The 18026-nt window shown below is 35.1% G+C and overlaps 6 protein-coding genes across 6 annotated transcripts; 3 read left to right on the top strand and 3 right to left on the bottom strand.

Moving 5' to 3' along the window:
• Nucleotides 46-1757, bottom strand: LOC104740098 (binding partner of ACD11 1). Its single transcript, XM_010460625.1, has 5 exons — nucleotides 1628-1757; nucleotides 1201-1332; nucleotides 1038-1113; nucleotides 819-932; nucleotides 46-669 (listed from the first exon to the last, which is right to left on the bottom strand). Exons 2-5 carry the CDS (start codon nucleotides 1317-1319, stop codon nucleotides 244-246), a joined length of 735 nt encoding a protein of 244 aa, XP_010458927.1. The 5' UTR covers nucleotides 1320-1332; nucleotides 1628-1757; the 3' UTR covers nucleotides 46-243.
• Nucleotides 6884-9021, top strand: LOC104740097 (F-box/kelch-repeat protein SKIP11-like). The gene has a single exon (XM_010460624.1). It carries the CDS (start codon nucleotides 7498-7500, stop codon nucleotides 8773-8775), a length of 1278 nt encoding a protein of 425 aa, XP_010458926.1. The 5' UTR covers nucleotides 6884-7497; the 3' UTR covers nucleotides 8776-9021.
• On the bottom strand, nucleotides 9920-11333 carry LOC104740095 (60S ribosomal protein L10-1). Its single transcript, XM_010460623.2, has 4 exons — nucleotides 11225-11333; nucleotides 10462-10963; nucleotides 10277-10358; nucleotides 9920-10170 (listed from the first exon to the last, which is right to left on the bottom strand). Exons 1-4 carry the CDS (start codon nucleotides 11232-11234, stop codon nucleotides 10102-10104), a joined length of 663 nt encoding a protein of 220 aa, XP_010458925.1. The 5' UTR covers nucleotides 11235-11333; the 3' UTR covers nucleotides 9920-10101.
• LOC109128646 (probable F-box protein At1g14315) lies at nucleotides 11726-12792 on the top strand. Its single transcript, XM_019235448.1, is given in 4 exon segments — nucleotides 11726-12069; nucleotides 12071-12133; nucleotides 12298-12404; nucleotides 12407-12792. Coding segments are annotated over 4 exon segments (900 nt in total).
• Nucleotides 12861-14784, bottom strand: LOC104740094 (haloacid dehalogenase-like hydrolase domain-containing protein 3). The gene is made up of 9 exons (XM_010460622.2): nucleotides 14638-14784; nucleotides 14306-14419; nucleotides 14130-14212; nucleotides 13937-14020; nucleotides 13757-13832; nucleotides 13588-13660; nucleotides 13409-13482; nucleotides 13232-13325; nucleotides 12861-13129 (listed from the first exon to the last, which is right to left on the bottom strand). The coding sequence occupies exons 1-9, from the start codon at nucleotides 14735-14737 to the stop codon at nucleotides 13063-13065; spliced, it is 765 nt and encodes a 254-aa protein (XP_010458924.1). The 5' UTR covers nucleotides 14738-14784; the 3' UTR covers nucleotides 12861-13062.
• LOC104740093 (protein HGH1 homolog) lies at nucleotides 15011-17534 on the top strand. The gene is made up of 9 exons (XM_010460621.2): nucleotides 15011-15192; nucleotides 15327-15449; nucleotides 15546-15743; nucleotides 15876-15954; nucleotides 16319-16464; nucleotides 16564-16677; nucleotides 16769-16900; nucleotides 17011-17124; nucleotides 17229-17534. Exons 1-9 carry the CDS (start codon nucleotides 15139-15141, stop codon nucleotides 17286-17288), a joined length of 1020 nt encoding a protein of 339 aa, XP_010458923.1. The 5' UTR covers nucleotides 15011-15138; the 3' UTR covers nucleotides 17289-17534.

Below are 18026 nucleotides of genomic sequence, written 5' to 3'. Positions count from 1 at the left end.
AGATATCAGAAGCATATCATGCTACTAATTAAGCTGATTAAAGAATGAAATTAAACTTTTAGTGTATAAGATGTAGTAGGTAATGCGAATGTGTTATGTGTATACATTGTCTAGGATTCGTTATGATAAAATCTAATGCCACCTATACTTTCATAAGCTAGTAGTGTTATTCATGATCAGCTCTTCATCATATAATAATATTCACAAGACGGATACGGTTCTGATTTGGTCCTCTCTCTATAGTCACTGCCTGGAGCCGTGGTTACCGAGATCAGATGCAGCTTTAGCAGCTCGCTCCAACGCACCAGAAAGCCAAAGAGCTCCGTTTGAGAAGTAACTGCTATTGACGACACTAGTTGCAGCCGCTGCTGCGGTTCTCCCTGTGGCAGAGATGGCTGATTTAGCTGTGTCTGAAACATGGTACCTTTGGTCGGTCATTCTTACAGCTTCAAGTCCGATAAAGATTTTGTCAGTGAGACCAATCCTCTGCTCTAGTTGGGAGACTCTAGCCATCGCTGCAGCTGATACGCCGTGGGATTCGTCAAAGGTTTTAGCTTTGCTTAGAGCGTCTTTGCCTAGCACGAATCCTGTGGCAAGCACTGTTTTCACCACTTCTTGAGCTTTAGTCACTGCTTCTCCAGCGTTGAAATCTCCTCGTTGAGCATGAGGCTACCATGATTGAAGAAAGAATGAGCTTTAGATATGAGACCAAAACATCAAACTTTCAACACATAAAGACTACTGAACAAGTGATTGTAAGATTCTACTATTTAACAAAACATAGAAAGATCAAAATGTGTAAAAAGAGAGATTCATACATGTGAGTATGATTCATCTTCAAAACCCCGGGGAGTCGCATTCCAGAAATCGAACTCTTCGTGATGTTGTCCCCAACGAGTTATGCAAACACGCTGATCCAATATCGTTGCGCCCTGAAGATATCGAGAATTCCAAAGGACTGAGTTATCCATCATGCTCAAGAGACACTTCCCAAAAAAAGAAAGAAAAAAAGTGAATCAAATCAAAATAACACTTACACTGAGTAAAACAGCAGTTTCTTGAGAATAAGAATCCCTGAACATCACATAAGCAGTACATGCTTGCTCACCTGACCTGGTCTCATTAACAACATTACAAAGTTTCTCTTTTGAATCCATAATATGTATCAATTTTTTCTGGAAGTAAAGGTTTGTTTTTTACCTGACAATATCAATATATTCGATTGTACCAGAGAAAGAGAAGAAATCAATAAGGTCTTTCTCAGTAACAGATGGAGATAACCCAGTCACTTCAACACCATATCCAACTTGATGATCCATCTTTGCTCAACAGCTGTAAAAAAAAAAAAAAAAAAAAATTAAAGAAACCCTAAAATATCTCAACATAACCTAATTCGACAGATTCATCACTTCCAGACGAAATCGAAACTCATAAAGATTATGAATATACTCTTCCCGATCTCTACCTCATACCAATCTTAGCTTTACATGATTTTTTGAAATTTCAATCGAAACTTGAACAAGAACGGATTGCAAATTGCATCAAGAACACCAAAATCGTTGATTCACACATCATATTACTACAGATCTACAGAAGAACTTCAAAGCAATCGAAGGATCGAAGTTACCTGTTGCTGTTGACCAACCACACACAACACACAGAGAAGCTTGAAAGAGAGACAAAGGTGATGATGATGTGAGTGGGGAAAGGTTTTAAGTTTTTTAAGTCTTACCTTTTCAGCGAATGAAACAGACGCAATTTCAAAAGTATAAACCGACGTCGTATGGTAGTTCAGTATTGGGCCGTTAATATTATGAGTGAGCCCATAATGTAAAACGATTCTAAATATATAAATATTCCTGCATACAAGGCCCAATATTCACAAATTACAAATTATTTTCTAAAACATTTTTGAAAGGGGCTTTCAACATTTTTTTTTATGATTATACTTTCTTGATTTTTTTAAGGGCAATTCATCCGATGTTAATTATTTCAAGAAACTAATTAGAATAATAATTTATTGTTTCTACAAGAAGAAAAAATCTATAGATAGACGATTCTAACATTCTAGAACCATTTAATTTTTTAATATATGTTTGTACTGTGTTACATACGCATGTTTGATAAATAGTAAATATTATCTATCCAACCGTCCAAAGTCCAAACACAAACAGGTAAATACGTTTTTTTTCTCCGTGATAACTTCAAAAAAAATTTTTTTAAAAAAATCTCTTAAAGAGACATATTGACAAAAAGAGAAAAAGAAAAGGGACGTGTGCCTAACAAATGTTTGATGTATTGGTAAAAAAACGCAAAGAACATTATTATAATAATTATTATTCTTTTGCAATATGAGCCGTTGGCGAAACCAATACTTACGTCTCTCTTTCTCCATCTCTCATTGTCTCTTCCTACTTCTCTCCACGGCCACGTGTGTATCAAAAACTTCACATCGATCTAATTTAAGTATCTCAAAATTTTATGTGTGGTTCATCTTTTGTATCTTCTGACTCTGTTGGCAGTGTTCCTATGTATTTTTCACGAAAAACAACAATTCACTGTTAGAAATATGTCTTCTTTACATCTTTATAGTTTCATACTTTCATTTTCCATTGCTTACCAAAATTATACCTATACTGAACAACGATAAGGGGCTACTACTATAAATAGCTTTGGAAGCTCAAGCATGTGGATTATGGAACATTGAATTAATACGTCTATATAAATAATAAGACCAGTATATTTAGCAAAAGTAAATACTTTATAAGTGTTTTAAATTACAAGGAATAGTTGAGTATTGTTCCAAGTCCAAGATGAACCATTATCTTCACCATATATATATGATGTAAGAAATTAAAATAAAGGTTGACCATTGACTAAAGTATCTATTGTTCTACAGCTATATGTTAGACGCTTTGATTCGGATTGGAATTTCATAATGAATATTAAAGAAAAGATTTTGATATTGAGTTGACGTCAATTCGAAAATCTACAAAGACTACAACGTGTTTATCAAAACTCACCTAATTTTCTTAAGTCACAATTTTTCTGTTTGTCTTAAATTGACTCGATTTTTAGTCGATTCAAACATCACATTCCAAGTTGATATCTCCCATTTTTCCTCTATTGTTAATAATGTTTATTTCGTTTGAAAGCTTTTTTTGATATGTGATTCTCAGTGTCTTTCTATGCGCGTTTAACCGATGATAATCTTTGTCATTATTGTTTCACAAAAACATAAAATACCTTTGCCAACAAAACTGAAAGAAACCTCTGGTTTTTTTTGGGTTCATTCAATTCCCCCCACACCAAAAACTAAAACGACCGACCAAACCTAATTATTATTGGATGTTGTTAATCATGGATTGTTCTCTTCTCTCGGTATTAACCTGATGGGCAGCATAAACCATAAACCATAAACCATAAACCATAAACCATAAACCAATAACCAAAACCAAACACAAAATGGTTTAATAAGATGAAACATGTGTTGCTTTATCTTTAACAAATAAAAAATAAAAAAATAGTGTATTGCTTAGACGATATGCCGTATTTTATATCATCCATATACAGAAAAGTTTAGAAAAGTAGATGTAATTAGTTAGATACTTCAAAATCTATTAAATCTTCTAAGTTTCTTACGAAGAGCACGTGTTGAAATTAGTCGTTGACTTGAATGACAAGGTATTGTCAAAAGAGGGGAAAAAAGAAGAAGAAGTAAAGGTATTAGGAGCCACCACGTTATCTCCGACGGATAATTCTAAACAATTAGCTGGTATAACAACAATATGATACACATATTACTTTTTCGATTTTTTTTCCTTTCTGGTAAAGAGAAGAAAATATTGTAATGTGTTTGTGGCAACTTGGCTTTGTAATGATAAATTTTCAACCTAATATTTTTGTTGGCGATTTTTGTCTTTTTCCTCAATTGTGAATACAGAGATGTTAGCGTGGGCTGTCACGCATCTGATGATGGCTCGTCAAGTTAATATTGTTAATCAGTCGCATGAGAAGGCAATATTAACTATTCAAAAAATGGATACAAACAAAATGTTGGTGTTGTTTCTCTTTAGCAAATCTTTCTACCCTTGGTATATATGTAACATTAATATGTAGAATCTAAATAACACTTTTACTTTAGGAATGTAATCATCAATTAAGACACTAGTTAACTTAAGAGAGATTAATGTGGAAAGAAAAGGAATGTGTGAACACACAGTATAAACAGATCACGTGGACAGCTCTTAGGATTTCACTTTCAGACACAAGTCACTAAAGATACGCCCAAGAAAAACAGTCACCTATTCGATAATTTTAGTAGAAAATCCAAAAGCAACAAAAATAAAAATAATAAAAAAAAATCTTTTCCCCTACCGATACTCATGATTCATTGAAAACGAAAAGAAAGAAATAGAAAAAGTTAACCATATGAAAATAGAAATAATCCATTGGGATATCAATTCGTTTTTAAGGTTATATGCATTTCTGCGTGTACATCAAAATAACGTTGATAAGTTACATACTTTAAAACTCATATTGTTGACCATTGACTCCCAAGTTTTACAAATCTAGAGATTTTTATTAAAAATAAATCCACAAACTTTATCTAATTTTTTTTTGGGACCAACTAAAAAACTTTATCTACATTTATATTCCGAAATAATTATTACAATATCCTAATTAAATGTCCCAACGATTAAATTTATAACTTATAGAGTAGTATATAAAATATGAGATCTTAGATCTCTTCTATACGACGTCGAACTCAAAGAATCTATCTGTATTCTTTTTCATCGCATATTAAATTTTATTAAAGGGTTTTAGTTCATAAACTTTGGAAACCTTGTTGACGTGTATACCATTTTTTTTTTTTCATTTTTAGTCAACCAAATACCATAAATTATACTTATAAGTTATAACCCATGTCTTAAGAATATAAACAAATTCAAAAATTAAGAGAAAACCGGTTAAAAAGATATGCAAATTAATTATTTGATTAGATTAGTCTTACACAAACTCTTGCGAGTGGTAAAAGCACTTTGCTACCGTCCAAAATAAGATGGCTCTCACACGTGGCAATTGATGAGTGGATTACAGCTGCCAAGATGCAACTCGCATTAAATTTATAATAATCCTTTAGTTGCACGCTATTAATCTTTCGGCGCGACTTAAGCTTCTTCGATTTATAAAGTTTATAATCGAATGGGTAAATTACACTATAAAGGTAATTATGGTACGATGCGATGCGACCTTTAACTAAAAATATATGGAATATTTTTTCTATATGTTTTATCAAAACAAAAAGAAAAAAGATCTTTACATATTTTAGCTTCGATAAATGTACATATCTAAGGTAATTTATGAGTACGAAATTGCTTGTTTTTAAACCCCGCTAAGAGGAGTAATGACCATCTCTTATACAAAAACTGAAAAACATGTTTAAACAAGTGCATGCTTGTAATAAAAAATATCGGAAGGGCATAGAATACGATGCTCATGCACGCACGCACATGTCAATCTGATAGCTTCCAAAGATAGACAGTAGACCATTTTTTACAATTAAACGATACTAAGATCATTGTTACATTTCTAGAAAAGCGTCAGTCCATCCATATAAAAAAAAATCACTAAGATCACGGAGAATAACCCACTGTTAATCAGGAAGTTATCGTTATCATTATCAAAAATAATATATATATATATATATTTTTTTTTTTTAAAGTTGAGGCTAATTGTCAATCAATCTCTCTCAATCTCTCATGGCTTTGAAAATGTCCATCAACTGAATAAAACACACACGTCTAAGAAAACGGACAGTATTATACTATTATATATTCTTGATGAGGTAAAAGAAGAGCCCACCCTCCTCACCCACCACCACATCAGTTTAATATTTCTGGTCAACGGATCAACGCCAACCACATAAGTAATGCAGTAATCTCGGTAATATAGTTCACTAGTAATACTAATTAACAATACAGTACTAGTATTAAAATTAAGAATACACTAATATCATGATTTATGGGCACAAAAAAAAAAAAATATACCACGTGCGTGAACACGTGCTCTGTGAACCTAGATCACTTTTGTCGACAGCTTTCTCGTATTCCTAATCTATCTATCTCTGTTCAGCTTACTCAGAGATGAACGAGAGAGAACATACATACTCTCTTTTCCCGAACAGTTTTTAACTGAAAAATGTTGTTATATTCCAAAAACAGAAAATTCAAAGTATTCTATTCCATTTGAAAAAAGTACTTTTTATTCGTGTCCCCTAAAATATATATATATATATATATATATATTGGTGGAAAAATGCATATAGGTCTTTATTTTGTCCTCCTCCAATACATTCCCACTAAATTATAGTATATTCCATTAACACAATTTCAAACCATATATATATATCTGGCCTATGAATATGATAGTTTCTATACCCTTAAGTGTTAGTAGAAAATCAGAAGGGAAAAAAAAATGTGACGTACATAGAAGTTTTTTTAACTACAAAGCAAAAATTTAACATCCTTTGACCAAAAAAAAAAAAAAAAACAGGTAAAAAGGTACTGAAACTTTTAGGAACATTTATAACGCTTTGAAAACACACTAGAAAACAAAACAAAAAGAAACAGATTGATTTTTTCTTTGATTTTTCAAATACGTTTATTTTAGACTTAAAAATATTTCCTTTTTATGAATAAATCTTATCTTGAATACAAAAAAATTTAAGACTCCGCACGTCATGTTATAAAAAAGAGAATAAAAAACCTCTAACAAATATTACTACATTTTAGTTAAATTAATTAATTAATTTTCCATTTGCTTTTTAAACCCGATTAAAAAAAAAAAAAGAATAAACAGGGGAGAGAGAGGGAGAGAGACTTTAAACTTTGAGCCCTCCTGAGACACAGAGAGAGAGAGAGATTAAACTCGTTAACGAACGCTTCAGTCCAATTCGCAGAGAGAGAGAGTTGTTTCCTAGAGATAACTCCATTTTCAAATTTCTAATTTTTTTTTTTTTCGTTAATCCAAATCGGTAAGTACCTTTCTTTTGTTCTTATTACTAATTAGTACTATATAATAATAATAATCTCTTGTAATTCTCTTTCGTTGGTTCCTCTTTATAGATTCTCCATTTTACTTTCTTTCCTCTTCCTTCTTCCTTCTCCGTCGAGGAATCATATTCAGATCAGTTTTTTTCATTTTTGTTTTTTTCAGTTTTTTTTTTTTTCTTTCTAATTTGAAATCTGAAGATCTGACTTTTGATGTTTTCATAAAGAAACATTTCTTTTTTCTTTTGGTTGTTGTTTGTTGTTCTTCTGAATCAATCCATTTGGACGATCTAATCTCGAAAATGAGAATACTCTGAATCGTCCTCTCTGTTTGATTGATTGATTGTTTTTTTTTTTTGAGATTTCTCATAAAGTCTCTCTCTTTTTTTATACTTTTTCTTTTGTTGTGTTTGGTTTTGTACCATCGGAATCTGTACCGGAGAAGATGGTAGAAGATCGGAAGTTTTTGATATCAACAAGGGTCTTCTCAAGTTCTCGTCTTTCTGAATCCATGTGGCCTTCTTACATGTTTCCACAATCAGAAGAAGAAGATTCCTCTGACTCTACTAATCTCATCAATCGCAAAAGAGCATTTGATGATGATGTTCATGACCACCTCAGACAGAGCAAGTCTCTCAGATTGATTGGATTGTCTTCTGTTAACGATGACGATTCTTTTATCAACGATATCGGCAGGGACAATTCCATCAGCTGTTTGATCCGTTGCTCAAGGTCTGGCTACGGCTCCATTGCTTCCTTGAACCGTAGTTTCCGGTCTCTCGTGAAGTCCGGAGAGATCTACAGACTCAGGAAACAAAACCAGATCGTTGAACATTGGGTTTACTTCTCTTGTCAGCTCTTGGAATGGGTTGCTTTCAACCCTGTTGAAAGAAGATGGATGAATCTTCCAACTATGCCTTCAGGTGTTACCTTCATGTGTGCCGATAAAGAATCCTTAGCTGTTGGCACTGACTTGCTTGTGTTAGGCAAAGATGATTACTCCTCTCACGTTATATACAGATACAGTCTTTTGAACAACTCTTGGTCGTCTGGTATGAGGATGAACTCGCCGAGGTGTTTGTTTGGCTCCGCGAGTTTAGGAGAGGTCGCTATCTTCGCTGGTGGGTGTGACTCTCTCGGAAAAATCAGTGATTCCGCTGAGATGTATAACTCGGAGCTTCAGACTTGGACTTCGCTTCCGAAGATGAACAAACCGAGGAAGATGTGTTCGGGTGTTTTCATGGATGGGAAGTTCTATGTGATCGGTGGAATTGGCGGGAACGACTCTAAAGTGCTTACTTGCGGTGAGGAGTTTGATTTAGAGACGAAGAAATGGACTGAGATCCCGGAAATGTCGCCTCCGAGGAGCCGGGAGATGCCAGCAGCAGCGGAGGCGCCGCCTCTTGTTGCGGTTGTGAAGAATCAGCTGTATGCAGCGGATCATGCTGACATGGAAGTGAGGAAGTATGATAAAGAGAGTAAGAAATGGTTTACGTTAGGGAGATTGCCCGAGAGAGCTGACTCGGTTAACGGTTGGGGATTAGCGTTTAGAGCTTGCGGTGAGCGGTTAATTGTGATTGGTGGACCTAAGAGTTCAGGTGGAGGGTACATTGAGTTGAATTCTTGGATACCAAAGAGTGATCGGAGTCCACCTGTATGGACATTGCTCGATAGGAAACATTCTTCGAATTTCGTATACAATTGCGCCGTGATGGGTTGCTGATATTTTAAAGGTTTTTTCAACAAATAATTTTTATGATTCTCCTGCTTGTTTGGAGATGTCCAAAGTTACAGTATTTTTTATCTTTTCTTTTCTTATTTATTTTGGTTATAAAAGAAATTTATTTCAATTCAATTGGATACTCTTTGGTGGTATTGTAAGATTTTTGGAAAGAACAGAAGAAACATATATTTTTTTTGTTGTAATAAGTTTAATGGAGAAAGTTCAGAATCAATATTATTTTTTTCAGTTGTGTCATAAGTTGTTGAATTTGTTTTCTAAATAATAAAGTTTTGGTCATTTCTTTTAAATGTTGGCAAAGAGAATATACAGTATCTGTGCTTTGCGTTTCTCCTCTCAATCCCATATAAAAGAGAAGAAAAAGAGCATTTAAATCTTCTTATAATATAGTTGTAGTTTGCAAGAAATCTTGATCTTTTACTTGCAAGTAATTCCCATAACTTTTTCAACATTCTCTTTCCTTTTCTTTTGGTTCTCTCTGTTTTGGGATTTTTGCTTCTTTCTTCAGAAAATGGTTGCAATAAATTCTTTGAAATGTAAAGTAAAAAAAAAAAAAAACACAACAAAGAAGGGAATTAAACATGAAAATGGCAGTTTGAATCTGATTTTGACGTGTAGGTCTCTGTCGTTTTCTTCTGGATCACTCAGCCTTTTATGATTTTCATGAGATAGTAAGATCATAAATATTAAAAAGGACAACCACCTAAGCTTTAGCTAGTTTCAATCTATTTATCTGTTATGCATACTAAATAAAGAGATCAAACAAAAATGGAGAAGAATCATCCAACCACCCATGACCCATCTCTCTATTTTAAAACTTCAATGATCTTACATAGAAAGCTATCATCCCGTTTCAAATTAACAGTCGTTTTGAAACCATGTAAAAATGTTAAATGAACCGTCTCCATTAATAAAATAAAATAAGGCTTTTAGAAATTATTATGCCTTGGAGAATCAAACTACGTTAACATTCAAAGTTTTAACCATCTCTGATCATTTATCCATCAAGCATACAAATTCTACTTTGTGTACTGCTTCAGTTAAAAGAAGAGGGAGGATTTCGTATATCAGATCACAAAAGCCAACAACAAAACTTGCAAAAGGTCACAAAACATGCAAAAGACGGTCGATACCAAAGGAGCAAATATCATTTCAAAGATTAAACAAAAGAGTCACAAAACATTCAGAATACTGTTGTGTCCAACTACGAAACTTAAACAACGCCAGAGATATAAAGATAAGCAAAAAGTTTCAGACTGATTATACTTCTTCTTCACCGGAATGAGAAGACATCAGTTCTAACACTCTTCAATAGTGGGCTGGCAAAAAGGCACTTCCTGGCTGACGGTTAGCCAAAGGTCCATGGCATGAGAGGAACTGCAAAAGAAACCAAATCATTGTTCAATTCAGGCTCCAATAATGACAATTACTATTACTACAACCCAAGAATCAAAGAGTGCTATAATTTGATGATAAACAATACCTTAGCGTTGACACCATCAGGAACAACACGCTTCTCTTGCCTCAACTTAGTGAAGTCAGCCCTGTTAAACTTGGTGAATCCCCTGAAATAAAATAAAAATGTCACAACACTTAATGAGTTAGCTATGCTCGTAACCACAAAACAGTGAAAACAAAAAACTAAAAGGAGAAATCTTGAAACATTACCATTTCCTGCTGACAATAATCTTTTGACGACCAGGGAACTTGAACTTAGCACGACGAAGAGCCTCTTGAGCATGGTGACCATGGGCATCCTTGCAACGAACAGACAAAAGAACCTGTCCAATAGCAACACGAGCACAAGTACCCAAAGCTTTACCAAAAGCACCCCTCATACCAGTCTGGAGCCTATCAGCTCCGGCACACGAAAGCATCTTGTTAATCCTGAGAACATGGAAAGGATGAACCCTAATCCTCAAATGGAACGCATCCTTTCCAGCAGACTTGACCATGTACTTGTTGCAAGCAATACGGGCAGCTTCAAGAGCTTCACTGGAGACATTCTCCTTCTCCCACGACACCAAATGGACACAGAATGGGAACTCGTCGACACCTTTCCTCTTCATACCAACGTCATAGATCCTGATCTTTGGATCTGGCACACCACGACAGTAGCGAGACTTCGGGTATGGCTTACCCTTGATCTGACGGTAACACCTCGCAGGTCCTACAAAACAAGATTCAGATTTTTTTTTAGCTCGAGGACACAAATCTATACAGCTCAAATCTATGATTCATCTACTCACATCAACCAAACCTAATCGATCAAATCGTATCAACAGGGAGATTTAAACCTAATCATTTCTACGATGAATAGCAAAAATCAAATGAAGAATCCTCAAAATCGCACAAAAGGGGGAACATCTGGTTAGATTAGACGAAGAAAGAAACCCTAAACGAGAATATAAGAGAGATCGAGAAAACTAACTTCTTCCCATGGCGTCTCTCTTTTTTCTTTTGGTTCTTTTTCTCCTTCCTAAGCCGAAAAGCGCGGCTGCTTCACGAAAAAACAGATAACCTAGAAAAATGACTTCAATTTATAGATCCGATCTTTTTTCTAGGTCAACAAGTAGCTACTGTGTTTAACCAATGGGCTTTATCTAAAGCCCATTATATATAAAAGAGATTTGTTAGGGCCCATATATTGATTTAGCTCTGTATATATGTTAAAAAATAATTAATTCTTGATTTACAGATTATAATATATTTTTGTTTGTGTTTAATACGATTTGTTTAAATAAAAATATTCTCGTTAATCGTCTCCTATTCGAGATTTGATTATGTTGATGAAATCCTATATTATCTTCTTGAAATTTTAAATTTTATATATATATACATATTTTTTTTTGTCGTCTATATATAATCACTAAAAGTTATAAATAAGATCAATAATAATAACACAGAACAAAAGCGACAGAGAAACTAATTAATGGAATTGCTTCCACACGATGCCGTAGAGAGAATTCTAGAGAGAGTTCCGGTGAAGTCTCTGCTCAGATTCAAATCTGTTTCGAAACAATGGAAATTCACAATAGAGTCTCAATATTTCCAGAAGAGACAGTTGACCTTTGGCTTGAAACCAGTAGGAGATGATGATGATATATATGTTCTTTTGGTGTCCACTGAGCTGAAGACAGTGGTATTGTCTCATGATGATCGTCGTTGTCTTGTTGTTGCTTCTGCTCCAAGGAATTTGGTATTGGAATCATCATCAACATATTTTTTAGGCCGCTGCCATGATAGCTGCGACGGTCTTCTTTGTCTCCATTCATACCTCAGATCAACAAATTGTGTTCAATCCCACCACTCGATGGCATCGAAGTTTCCCTCTCTCAAGGTTGCAACAACTCAGTCTTGAGAGGATTATGAGAAGAGAGAGTAATCTATCTTCATACCCTCAGTTTGGATTCGGCAAAGACAAAATCAATGGTACATACAAACCGGTTAGGTTATGTAACTCTGCCTAGAAAACGCTACTACATGTGAAGTCTTCGATTTTAGCACCAACGCTTGGAGTTACATTACTCCTTCTTCTCCTTATCGGATTATTGCTTCCACGTATCCTCTGTATTTAAATGGATCGCTTTATTGGTTAACCGAGGAGAAAGAACAAAAGTTTTATCTTTAGATCTTCATACTGAAACTTTTCAAATCATCTCTAAACTTCCTTCTGCGGACGCAACTCTCGAAACAATCATCATATGCAACCTGAACAACCGCTTGTGCGTATCGATTTATAATCCGACCGAACAAGCGATATGGTCGTTCAATTCAGAGACCAAGACTTGGGAACCCATATATTCGATAGTGAGTGGTCTTACTCCTTTATTTCCACTAGCAATCCTGGAGAAGAACAAGCTTCTTTCTTCTGCTGTATATGGTACACGACTGTTCATGTATGATCCCACAACCAAATCTCTTGATTCCGTTTTCAAAGACGGCCCTTCACTTGGATTTCTGGTTTGTTATGTCAAGAGTTTAATCTCTATTTTGTAATTTGTTTTCAACATTTTCTTCCTTTTTTATGCTTCCCGTGATACATCAATCTGATCAAAATTACAAGATTCTTGTCTTCCAAGTTTGACGCTTTTTCATTATTAACTAACTTAAAAACACAGATTACAGTGTTGAACAAAAAAAAAACTAACTTAAAAAGATAGATTACAGTGTTTGATTGAGTAAATTGGTTACATGATCCAAGGTCTGCAAATTTACCCCGAGAATCGAGATATATTATAAAATGTTGCAGAACAAAACCTTTCAAGCTTAGTTTTCTGAAACCAAGATCCGCTCTTGTATGTCTGAAAATGTCTGCACATCTTTTCCCCACAACCTAATTTTTCAAACAAAAAAACAGTATGAGTCATGATGGAATTGATCATTGAGAAATTTAGAAACTTTGAATAAAACAAGTTAAAAAGTATCTGTGCCGCACCAACAAGCAATACCGATGGCGTTTGCTCCGCCTTTATCTGCTCCTTCATCATCTCCGACATGCACTGCCCTGTTTGTTTCTACGCTAATTTGTTCTGCGCTTGACATGGAATCTTTAATTTCTAAACCCTTTTCCAGTAATTTATAGGAAATAACACTTCAGTTTAGGATGCAATACCTAACGCGGATTTGAAGATTCGTTCATCAGGTTTCTCGTATCCTACTTCTGAGGATACAATCACAGCATCGAACCTGCGAAAGAAAGAACAAACATTATACACGAGAACCATTTTATGGTGGGTGTTAACTTGAACACTCAGATTCCAGATTTGAATAACAGAACATGACAAAGCTTACATATCTATGACATTAAGATCCTTCAATAGCTTTCTTAGCCGGCTATCAAAATTAGACACAACAGCCATCTTAACTGCAATCATCTAACACCAGTTTTAGAAATCAGCATTAACGAATACAATAAGTAATCTAAGTAAACAAGGAGAGAGTTCTGCAATGTAATAATAACCTCCAGCATCTTTCAGTAGTGACATTGTCTCATAAGCTCCCTCTGGGAGATGCCACGCCTCGCCATTCGCATAATACTAAGAGATAAAAACAGAAGATTAACTCGTCTTTTAGGCATCAGTGTTCTGCATAGTTAATGGAACCTAAAGACTACTTAAACAGTATTTCATTCGATACTCACTTGGTAGACTTCTTCGAAGTAGTCATTATCAGAACAACCAGTAGCTTCGGAAACAACGAGCTTCCAGAACGGTCTTCCATCTCCCTAACAACACAAGGAAACATGATATAATACAATGGCTTACTTACAGTCATGATCAAAGGTGGAATCTGATAGAAAGAAAGAAGAAAAGAGAATTTATCGTTAGAAGGACCTGGTAACGCAACTTCTCAGGCCAAGGAGCAGAAAAAACTCTCTTGAAACCTTGTTTGATCTCAGCAGGAGTTGTCTTGAGACCTGAACTTGAAACAAAACAAAAATCAACTTGAGGAGAACATCTAACAGTTGGTCTTTGGTACGGATCAAAGGAGTGTAAGAAAGTGACCAGACCATATTTTTGGCCCAAGGAAGCGTAGGTTTCATGAACAGGTTTCGACAATTGCAGAAGAGTTCCTCCAGCATCAAGCAACAACCCATCATAAGCTCTCTTCATTGGCTTCCCTTCTTCACAAATGACCCAATTATAAAAAGCAAACAAATACAAAAAAAAATCAGTTTTTTTTTACAGAAACCCTAGAATCATTCATCAAATTCCTAGTCTGATTCCGTTGAATAAGTAAGATTACCCAATTTCAGATTCACTTCAATCCAAAAGCATCTCTCACAGAATCCAATTCAATTTCGCCATTAATTGAGAAACAGAGGAGGAGAAAGCTACTAACCGGTGCTGAAAGAGACGGAAGAGGAGCGGAGAGAGCTGGAGAGTGGTCTCAAGGTTTCAAATAGATAGCTTCCTCGTGAACATCTCAAACAAGCTTCCATCTTTGTGAACTCCAAAATGTCAAAGATTACAAGTTTGAGTCTCTCTAACTGGTTTTATTTTAGGTGAACTTTTCAAAATAACCCTCAAACTAACTAAAACGTTACAAAGTAGCCCAAATATATAAATCAATCGATACAAGAAAAGGAATTAAATTAGGTAGATGCTTATTTTTATATTTTTCATAAACTATAAGATTATTGTGTAAACTTTAGTTAGTCTGTGGGTTGTTTTACAATTTTTCTTTTCTGAATTTGGGTTCCTCTGAATAAACTGTTTTGGTTTTGTCGTGTAAACAAATAAACCCTGAGGATTTTTCGTGTTCGCCGGCGGAGATATAGCGCGCAGAAACGTTTACACACTCTCTCCTTCTACGGCGAATTCTTCCTCGGAGACCAGAGATATGGCGACGGAGCTGGAGGAGCTTGTTGAATTTTTGTCATCTACTTCTCCAACAGTAAGCTTTTTTTTTTTTTTAACATTTGGTTTCATCTGTTTCTAAGCTATGAGGATGCGCCGACAGTTTTAGATTCTAGGGTTTTCTTTTGGTTAGCGATGATTGTGGTTGAATGAAAGAAACAAACTTTGTAGGTAAAGAAAGCTGCGGTGGAGATTGTTAGTGGGTTAACTGGTTCGGAGGAAGGTTTACAATCTCTAGCCAAGTATTCTGAGATTCTTCTTCCATCATTGTCTCGTCTTCTAAATGAAAGCAAGGTTCATTGGCTTAAATCTTAATAAGCACTCTTTTTTTTTTCTTTGTTGGATTGGTGTTGATAGAGATTGAAATGTTTTGAATTCAATTGTTTCCAGGAATTATCAGAGCCAGCAGCTCAAGCTCTTGTAAATCTTTCTCAGAACTCTGAATTGGCTGGGAAGATGATTCGAATGGGTTTGATCAAAGTGGCCATGGACATGTTGTATAAGCCTGAGTCTTGTATTACCAGGTTGCTTGTTATGCTTCTAGTTAATCTCACTCAGTTGGATGATGGAGTTTCTTCTTTGCTTCAGGTCGTTTATCTTCTTGATGATCACCATTTTATCTTGAATTATCAATTTTAATGGTGGAGAGTGGGGATTGTCTTTTGGTAGTCTAATTAATGGTGATGTAGCTAATCGTTTCAAACTTTATCCCTTTGTTAGATTGACGATGAGAAGATGCATGGACTACATATCATGAAGCTTGTTAGGTCATTTTGCAGGTCGTCTGGTGAAACTTCTGGTATGTTTTACCACTTCAGTCTTGGATTGGGTATATAATTTGATATAATAATCTGTATATGATTTGATAGTCTGGAATTTCTTTTATCTATATCATGTTTGGGTTTGGGTTTCATGTTTCTAATCCTTGGTAAGACTAGATTTCCAAAGTTCTAATGGTTTCCTCCTGAATGGTCCCATTTATATTCTGATTTTGATGTAATGTTTGCATTTGGAGCATTGAAGTAGTTGTTTACGAGTTAAGTAAATATTATGTATAGTGTCTTACTGTTAGTTTATGGTTTGCAACCGTGTTTGTTACACTGCTACTGGATAGAAAGACAAGACGAATGAATTACTGAATATTGTTATTATTATTTCACCAGATGATCAGTTTGAGCATGTCGGCTCAATCCTTGTCAACATATCAAAAACAGAAGATGGGAGGAAATTGTTACTGGAACCAAAGAGAGGACTACTAAAACAGATTATTAGGCAGTTTGATTCTACAAATCAATTGCGAAAGAAAGGGGTACGTTCAAAGAAGTTTGGCAGATTAGTGTTTTTAGGAACCTGTTACTTAATCTACCCTTAGAGCAATTTAAAATGGTTTATGCTCATCGGCGTTCAGGTTGCTGGGACTATTCGTAACTGCTGTTTTGAAGCAAAAAACCAACTCCAGAACATACTCTTGATATCAGAGTTTCTCTGGCCCGCTCTGCTCCTACCAGTTGCAGGCAATAAGGTTTGTTGATTTTGCTTCATAGCTGATACGTCATTGCTTAAAAAGGTTATTCTTCTTTTAGTCTTTAATGATTGGGTTTTACATTGCTTAGACATACAGTGAACAAGATATCGCAAAAATGCCACCTGAGCTTGGAAGTGCACTTTCCATTGAGCGAGAACCAGTTACTGATCCGGACATTCGCGTTCAGACACTTGAAGCTATATATTTAATCATCTTAGAGGTATAACAAATCTCTTTCTCGCTGTCCCTTTTTTTTTTCTTCTGAATCCTGGTTAAGAATTCACCAAACCCAAAACTTACGAAAGGTCCTCTGATATGTTAATATTGCAGGAGGCAGGTCGAAGAGCATTTTGGTCAGTGAACGGACCACGGATTCTACAGTTGGGATATGAATACGAGGAAGATCCGAAAGCAATGAGAGCCTTTGAGCAAGTTGGTTCTTTGGTATGTTCGCATTGACTGACTCTACAGTATTTGACTTAAGATAACATATTTCTTTCGATTGAGTAAATGGCATTGACCCTTCCTCACATTTCTGTCTTAAACAGCTTGTTGAAGAAACTGGAGGCCCTGAAGAATCATCGGAACCGACAAAAGCAGAGTCTTAAAAGTCAACAATTTTTTGCCGGCTCTCCGAAAGGAAGTAGTAACTTGTCCTGTTTAGTGAACAAAGTGTCTCCTCTCTTTTCTATGAAAGAGTAACAATTATATCTTGTGCACTAGTTGTAACACTAGAGAGAGTCCTTATTTACTTTATCTTATTGGTCCTCCATCTTCTATTCTTTTTGATGTAATTTGATTTCAGTTAGACATTTGTTTGTGAGACTAGTAGTAGTATCTTATACATTGAGCTATTTTCCTTAGGTATACAAAAGCATATCTTAATAGAAATGTTCAACTGAATAAACAAACGAAAGAACAAACCAAATAATTGCCACCCCACGAGGTAGCCACCGAATTGTGTCCACTGTCCACAATTGGACAGAGAGGCAAAATCAAAACCAATGATATTATTGTTGTTGTTCTTCAGACTTATGTTATCACTTTGGCATGTGTTCTTCTTACGACTTTAATTCAACAAATCTAATCATATTTTAGTTTTAACGATTCGCATTATTATTTAATAATAGACGAAAAAAAAAATTAATAATAATTAGCACACATTAAAAATTGAAACCAGTTGGGGCCTTGACCATTCATTAAAAGCCACGTGGCAGCATCGGGTCCAACCTGGAATAAATCATATTAGGATCTTTCTTTCTTTCTTTCTTTCTTCATCTCTCTATCTATATCTTTTCCTCTGCGTCTTCTTTCTTCTTCTCGACGACAAAAAAAAAAAAAAAAAA

Source organism: Camelina sativa, chromosome 14, assembly GCF_000633955.1.
Source record: "Camelina sativa cultivar DH55 chromosome 14, Cs, whole genome shotgun sequence".
NCBI classification, from domain to species: Eukaryota; Viridiplantae; Streptophyta; class Magnoliopsida; order Brassicales; family Brassicaceae; genus Camelina; species Camelina sativa.
This window is presented reverse-complemented; position numbering and strand designations above follow the sequence as displayed.

Bases quoted from the DNA above. Each gene is read 5' to 3' on its own strand.
- LOC104740098 (XM_010460625.1), bottom strand. From the start codon at position 1,319: ATGGATCATCAAGTTGGATATGGTGTTGAAGTGACTGGGTTATCTCCA. The intron at 1,114-1,200 runs GTAAAAAACAAA...TAATGAGACCAG, and splicing joins GAATATATTGATATTGTCAG to GTCAGGTGAGCAAGCATGTA. The intron at 670-818 runs GTATGAATCTCT...CAATCATGGTAG, and splicing joins AAGATGAATCATACTCACAT to CCTCATGCTCAACGAGGAGA.
- LOC104740097 (XM_010460624.1), top strand. From the start codon at position 7,498: ATGGTAGAAGATCGGAAGTTTTTGATATCAACAAGGGTCTTCTCAAGT.
- LOC104740095 (XM_010460623.2), bottom strand. The intron at 10,359-10,461 runs GTAATGTTTCAA...ATTTTATTTCAG, and splicing joins ATTATTGTCAGCAGGAAATG to GGGATTCACCAAGTTTAACA. The intron at 10,171-10,276 runs GTATTGTTTATC...TTTCTTTTGCAG, and splicing joins CTGATGGTGTCAACGCTAAG to TTCCTCTCATGCCATGGACC.
- LOC104740094 (XM_010460622.2), bottom strand. From the start codon at position 14,737: ATGGAAGCTTGTTTGAGATGTTCACGAGGAAGCTATCTATTTGAAACC. The intron at 14,420-14,637 runs GTTAGTAGCTTT...TCATTTGTGAAG, and splicing joins TTCCGTCTCTTTCAGCACCG to AAGGGAAGCCAATGAAGAGA. The intron at 14,213-14,305 runs GTCTGGTCACTT...TTTCAAGTTCAG, and splicing joins TTCCTTGGGCCAAAAATATG to GTCTCAAGACAACTCCTGCT.
- LOC104740093 (XM_010460621.2), top strand. From the start codon at position 15,139: ATGGCGACGGAGCTGGAGGAGCTTGTTGAATTTTTGTCATCTACTTCT. The intron at 15,193-15,326 runs GTAAGCTTTTTT...CAAACTTTGTAG, and splicing joins TGTCATCTACTTCTCCAACA to GTAAAGAAAGCTGCGGTGGA. The intron at 15,955-16,318 runs GTATGTTTTACC...TTATTTCACCAG, and splicing joins GTCGTCTGGTGAAACTTCTG to ATGATCAGTTTGAGCATGTC.